The sequence below is a fragment of the Salmo salar genome, chromosome 15, assembly GCF_965601325.2.
Source record: "Salmo salar chromosome 15, fSalSal1, whole genome shotgun sequence".
NCBI lineage: Eukaryota > Metazoa > Chordata > Actinopteri > Salmoniformes > Salmonidae > Salmo > Salmo salar.
This window is the reverse complement of record NC_138305.1, coordinates 68,714,217-68,720,277: the sequence shown is the minus strand read 5'-3', so window position 1 is coordinate 68,720,277 and position 6,061 is coordinate 68,714,217. Positions and strand designations below refer to the sequence as shown.

General features: G+C 40.6%; 1 protein-coding gene across 2 annotated transcripts; it reads right to left on the bottom strand.

Annotated features, from left to right (window-relative positions):
- Nucleotides 1-201: 201 nt before the first annotated feature.
- LOC106571907 (transcription cofactor vestigial-like protein 4) lies at nt 202-6,061 on the bottom strand. 2 transcript variants are annotated; one of them, XM_014145460.3, is made up of 6 exons: nt 5,833-6,061; nt 5,425-5,577; nt 4,583-4,766; nt 4,011-4,236; nt 3,811-3,922; nt 202-3,643 (listed from the first exon to the last, which is right to left on the bottom strand). In XM_014145460.3, the coding sequence occupies exons 2-6, from the start codon at nt 5,504-5,506 to the stop codon at nt 3,438-3,440; spliced, it is 810 nt and encodes a 269-aa protein (XP_014000935.2). In that variant the 5' UTR covers nt 5,507-5,577; nt 5,833-6,061; the 3' UTR covers nt 202-3,437. The 2 variants fall into 2 exon arrangements, with proteins under 2 accessions (XP_014000935.2, XP_014000936.2); XM_014145461.3 differs by having other exon boundaries at nt 4,583-4,748; nt 5,833-6,057.

Here is a 6,061-nt window from a genome sequence, read left to right as displayed (position 1 = left end):
AAATGTGCATATTGTTTTTATGCCGACGTAAGAATATTCACATGAAATATTTGCCAATTGGATGGAAACCTAGCTTGCGGCTGGTTTCATGACAATGGGCTGGGTTCTGTGCAAGATGGGAAAATTGGCCAAAGTCAATGTTGAATTACATTGTTGGACAAATATTGATGAAACAAAACAAAAAACATTAAAATACTGGACTGAGAGCATTTTAAAGTTTATTTAGGAGAAATCAAGTACAAAAAAAGCAACATTTTCTTTTGAAAAGAATAAGACAAAAATGAAGTAAATAAAAGATTAACAAAAAGTAAAAGGCAATGTAGTTCCCATGTGAAGCCACAGAGTTAGGCTAGTTCCTGCGACTTGTCGTTTAGAGGCACAAGCAGTCAAATACCAATGAAATAACATTGGAACATTAAACCCCAACATATCACTGAGAGACAACTCGTGATAAGCCCTTACAGTTCCACTGCAGTATAGAAACAGATTCAAAACATGCAGCAGTAATGTCACCCTGACATTATCTTTATACTGAACAAAAATATAAATGCAACAATTTCATTGATATGAGGAAATCAGAATTTGGCCCTCATCTATGGATTTTACATGACTGGGAATACAGATATGAATCTAGCTTGCGGCTAGTTTCATGGCAATTCCAATAACCCCACCGCCACCATGGGGCACTCTGTTCACAACATTGACATCAGCAAACCACCCACATGACGCCATAGACGTGGTTTGCAGATGTGAGGCCGGTTGGACATACTACCAAATTCTCTAAATTAACATTAAATTCTCTGGCAACAGCTCTGGTGGACATTCCTGCAGTCAACAAGCTAATTGCACACTCCCCCAACACTTGAGACATCTGTGGCATTGTGTTGTGGGACAAAACAGCACATATTAGAGCAGCCTTTTGTCCCCAGCACAAGGTGCACCTGTAATAATCATGCTATTTAAACAGATTATTGATATTGCACACCTGTCAGGTGGATGGATTATCTCGGCAAAGGACAAATGCTCACTAACAGGGCTGTAAAAAATGTGTGCCAAAAAAAAAAAAAAAATTCTGTGTATGGAAGTCCGGTATCTTTTATTTCAGCTCATGAAACCAACACTTACCATGTTGCATTTATAGTTGTATTCAGTTTACATTTAGCAATTAGGGTTAAGTGCCTTGCTCAAGGGCACATACAGATTTTTGACCTTGTCGGCTCGGGGAGTCGAACCAGCGACCTTTCGGTTACTGGCCCAATGCGCTTAACGGCTAGGCTACTTTATGCCAAGAGAGCCTTATTCATAGAATGACAAGTGTGTTCCTGCACTTATCACACCTCAGACAACTCTGAAAAAAAAAAAAAAAAAAATCTACTTTTTAGATAAAAATGCATTGTTAGAGTATAATGAATATCCAATGGCTGAATATCCAGTATAAAGTTATTTTAAATGTATAGGATCTTTACGCGCGGCGCAATGAGTCTTTACAAATAAAAGAAAAACGGAACATAATAGCTTGTAGTAATTCTTAAACAGTGTGTAGAATATTGGATGAAAGTACATAATTCTCAAAGAGCTGAGCGGTGACTAAAACAAAGTCAACGTACTATAACATAGTGTTAACCCATAGGTTTACTAAATGAAAATAATTTCAGAAAAGTCATACAATTGTATTTCTGTATAACCTGCACCTTCAGTACATTATATGTTCTAGAGTGGTACTACCCTGAATTCTGTTCAATGTTTTTTAACTCCCTTACAGTTTAGGCTACACGATGGAAACACCCCAAATGGAAGAGAAGCTATCCTCAACCCACAAATCTTACCAGCTCTTACTTTAAACATAAAATGGAGTTGGGTAGTAATGGTGGAATGTTCATGCCATTGTCTCAAGACAAGCATGAGCAAGGGTTTTGTTCAAGGCCAGCCATGATACATGTGTGTGAAGTCACCAGCATTTTCATTTTTAGAGTTAATAAACCGTTACACTTTCAAAAATAAAAGACTTGAATTGAAATCCTCATTACTAGTCAATTTAACAAAAGTTAGTCAATTTGATAGCATTCAAAGTTCAAATGCTCAAATGAAAGTTGAACTGAAACTAAACAGATTAGAGTAAATAAAAGCATGACTAAATGGCATAGTGAAGATAGGACTGTTCTATCTAGGAGTTGACTACAGACGTTCAATGTTTACTGTATTCAGTCATAGCATCCAGTAACACAGAATAACAATGCAATCGAGCCTATTATACAGCCTTGCCAGAGGCTGCATTTTGTAGATGGATGCTTGTGTATATATATTCTAATGAAAACCAGATACAAAAAAATATATTTAGTACGACTGTACCAGCAGTGAATATTTCTAAAACGGTTACTGACAAAAATAAATTCTGATGGTAAATAGTATAGAATAACAAGGCTTATAATAGATACCAGCTATTTAAAACATGCATCTCGGTAAGCAGAATACTATCCTTATTACTATCTATGAAATTAACCACAGTGAGTATTAGAACAAAAAGGATCAAAACAAAAAAATGTAAAGTCCACAAATAAGAAAGTGAGTCCAGTTCAGAATAGTGGGAGAAACAGTCAGACCGGAGGGAGGCCCGAGCCTTAATTGCAATACCACAGTTAGTATTGTAAAAAAAAAAAAAAATTATTAATAATCCCCCCCCCCAAAAAAAATAATGGTATGCTCCAAATGAAACAGGTATGCCGTTACCCCTACCTCAATCTAACACATAATAGTGCAAATCAAAGCTGGCCTTCCTTTCCAAGTAAAAACACACTCAAACACAGGGTTACAGGGTGAGTTAAAAGAGATGGCAGGATGATGGAGACAGAAGAGGGGCTAACCAGACTATGGCTTTTTGTTTGACGTGGCAGGTGAGTTCTTTGACTAATAAAGAAGGCATGAGGGAGTTAAGACAGAACAGTACGCCTTCTCAAAGGCTTACATTATTTGATCGTTTTGGGAATCTCTGTCAGGGTTAAGTGTTAAAAATGTAAAAAAATTAAATAAAATCAATAGAAGAACTCAAAGATGACATCAGGGCTGACTAACACTGGTCCTAGAGGGGTCCTCAAATTGATATTTCTGCCTTCAAAAGGAAGAATTTACACACTTGGACTCAATCCAATACTGCCCTAACTGAACAAATGTATCAAATCCTCCCAGATCTGAGTCAGTCATTTAATAAGAGCAGGAAGAAGCCACCCCTAAGGTCCGTAAAAAGCCAGTCTTGGTGTATAATACAGTATTCAAACTGATCGTCTTGTTTAGCATGGCTGTCACTGTTGTTCTGAGCTCAGGGATGTCAAGCTCGACAATGAATGGTATAGGGAGGTCAATCTGTGCCCTTATCTGATGCCACAGACAAAAGAAGTGATTGTGTTTCACCACTCAACAGTGAGGGAGGCTCAGCCCATCTTTCAGGAGTTGGCCTCTGGACTGTGGGGGCCTCCCCCTGGCCCCTTGGCCTTGATCTGGAGCCAGGTCTTCCCCAAGGCCTTGGCAAAGTGGTCATCCACTGAGCCTGTGATGGACACAGAGTTGGAGATGGGCTCGGGCTCCTTGTAGTTCTTCCCCAGGCTGCGGCGGAAGTGCTCCTCGATCACAGGGTCGACGGCAGTGTTAGCTGGTATTACAGAAGAGAGGTGAGTATTACAGCTCCTGAATTGAGTGAAGCTATTTATGAGTATTGAGAAAAGTCTCAATTCCAAGGGTGGTATGGTAACAATGGTGCAGATATCCAATTTATGCACAGAGATTTACCAGTAAGGTAATGTGGTGCTAAAGATTTACCATTGGCCTTCCTCTGATCGATGGGTGGGCTGGGGCTGTGAGACTTGTGGCAGTGAGACCGGTAGCAATTGCGATTGCTTGCAGGAGCACAGGTGATCACAGAGGGACGATTCTATAAGAGATAAATACACACAAACTAAGAGGCTGTAGGTAAGACAACTGATGAATGCATGACAGTATTTCTTAATTGTCAGAATAACCTGTGGTCTGTCCACAGGGCCAGGCATGGCAGGCCTCTCTGCACCACCCAGTCCAGAGTCCAGGCTGTTTTTAGTCAGAGCCAGGGGCTGGTCCAAGCCATAGGAGGGGATGGAGGCGTATAAGTGGTTGTCATGGAGACCATTGGAGGAGGAAGTGATGTGCGCCACAGGGCTGTGTCCGAGGCGCCAAGGATCGCTGCAGTTGTCTCCACCGGCAGGCCGTCCCCTTGTTAAAGAAAGGACAAGTGGCAGATTACCCCCGACAGCCTTAGACAGCCCACCAACTGCGCCGACTATTCATAGGCCACTTTAAAAATCAATCTCGCTTTGACGTCAGTAGATTGGGCCATGCAGACTGTAGCTTAATGAGGGTTCAGTGCTAGATTGTTCAAAAAGCAGCAGTGTTTACTTATGACACATTTAACCACATGCACACTACTGTGTGCAATCCTTCTCTGATAGATACATCTAAGTCCATTCATGCCGATAAATGTTTGGATACAAGTAACATTTAAATATTGTCATCAAACAAACAAAAAAAACATCTAAAAAGCATGTAAGTTTGCACTTACAGTTGAGCAGCAAACAGTCTGCTCATTTTGGTCATGTGGTCATTGTCACAGTCAATGCGGTCATCCACTTGCTCCTCGCCATACTTCCTTTTGCTGGGGCAGATGGGGGGAGGACCGGTCCTCATGTTGGTCATTGCAGAGGGCAGCGAGGGCATCCTGGACTCACCTGTAAGAGAAGATTCAGCTGTAGAGAACAGTCCCCGTTTATACATTTCATGCAAACCAGGGTGATCATGTCTCAATCATTTAGAACGTTTTTAAACAAAATCAGTAACAACAGGAGGAGGTGGTTTGAGCCATCCTCCCCCAAAGTGATCTAGTTACCTGCTGTGACTATTACCTGAAAAGTGGGGACTAATGTTAGAGGTGGGGCGGCCGGTGCCTAGTGGTTAGAGCATTGGGCCAGTAACCGAAAGGTTGCTGGATCGAATCCGAGCTGACAAGGTAAAAAAAAAAAAAATCTGGCTTTCTGCCCCTGAACATGGAAGTTAACCCACGGTAGGCCGTCATTGTAAATAAGAATTTGTTCTTAACTGACTTGTCTAGTTAAATAAAGGTTACAGAGGTTTAGCGTTACTTGTTGTATGTCAATTCTTGCAGCCACAATGACTCAAATAAAACATTTAAATGAGTGGATAAAAAAAGTGTTATGGTGTAATTGATCAATACATTACATTGTGTTAGCTAACGTTACCCACGGTTGGTGTCGTCAATGGAAAAAAAAAAAAATATGGCAACCATAGCATGTGAACTACGAGGGCTAGCTAGTTAGCGAACAACTAGTACTAGCTTGTTACGCCAATAACACACGTATTGAAAATTAGTAAATTATTCTCCCTTACCTTCGTAGTGTAGTCTCCCGATATTGTTGTTCATTTTGTCCAGGAACTGATAGTTCAACAGGTCCATTCTCGTGTAAAGCATTTACGCGTACAGGCTACTTGCTAACATCAAAGTTAGCAAAATAGCAGCTGATTAACTAGTTAGGGTCAGTCCTAGAATATAAGAAATATAACATTAGCTAGATAACGTTAAATAACATTATAGGTACCTAGCTAGTTAGCTAATAGTTTAGCAACCTCTGGCAACTAACGTTAGCAAATCAGTGTGTCCCTGTCAAATGGCCCACTTTGCCTGTAAACATTGGACACGTTAGCTGGCAAGGCTAACTACATCGCTAGCAACGCTGGAATACTAGCTAACTAAACTGTAAACTGGTTAGCTACCTAGCTAAGAAGATTTAAACTTACACTTCGTTCGAGTAAGATGTCCAGATCAGATGACCGATAGTCAAAACGAACTGTGGATCAACTTGACGAAAATCAGATCATCGTCGCTATTCAAAATGTTTCACAAACACAGTTCAGACAAGGGACGTTGCGCCACATTCCAGTTTAGCTAAACAGTGTAGCTGCTTTGCTAGCCAACTAAGCCCGATGATTCATAACAGCTCTCCTTCTTCTTTTGTATTATGGGGCA

Bases quoted from the DNA above. Each gene is read 5' to 3' on its own strand.
- LOC106571907 (XM_014145460.3), bottom strand. From the start codon at position 5,506: ATGCTTTACACGAGAATGGACCTGTTGAACTATCAGTTCCTGGACAAA. The intron at 3,923-4,010 runs GTTATTCTGACA...TATCTCTTATAG, and splicing joins GCCCTGTGGACAGACCACAG to AATCGTCCCTCTGTGATCAC. The intron at 3,644-3,810 runs GTAAATCTTTAG...CTGTAATACCAG, and splicing joins CGATCAGAGGAAGGCCAATG to CTAACACTGCCGTCGACCCT.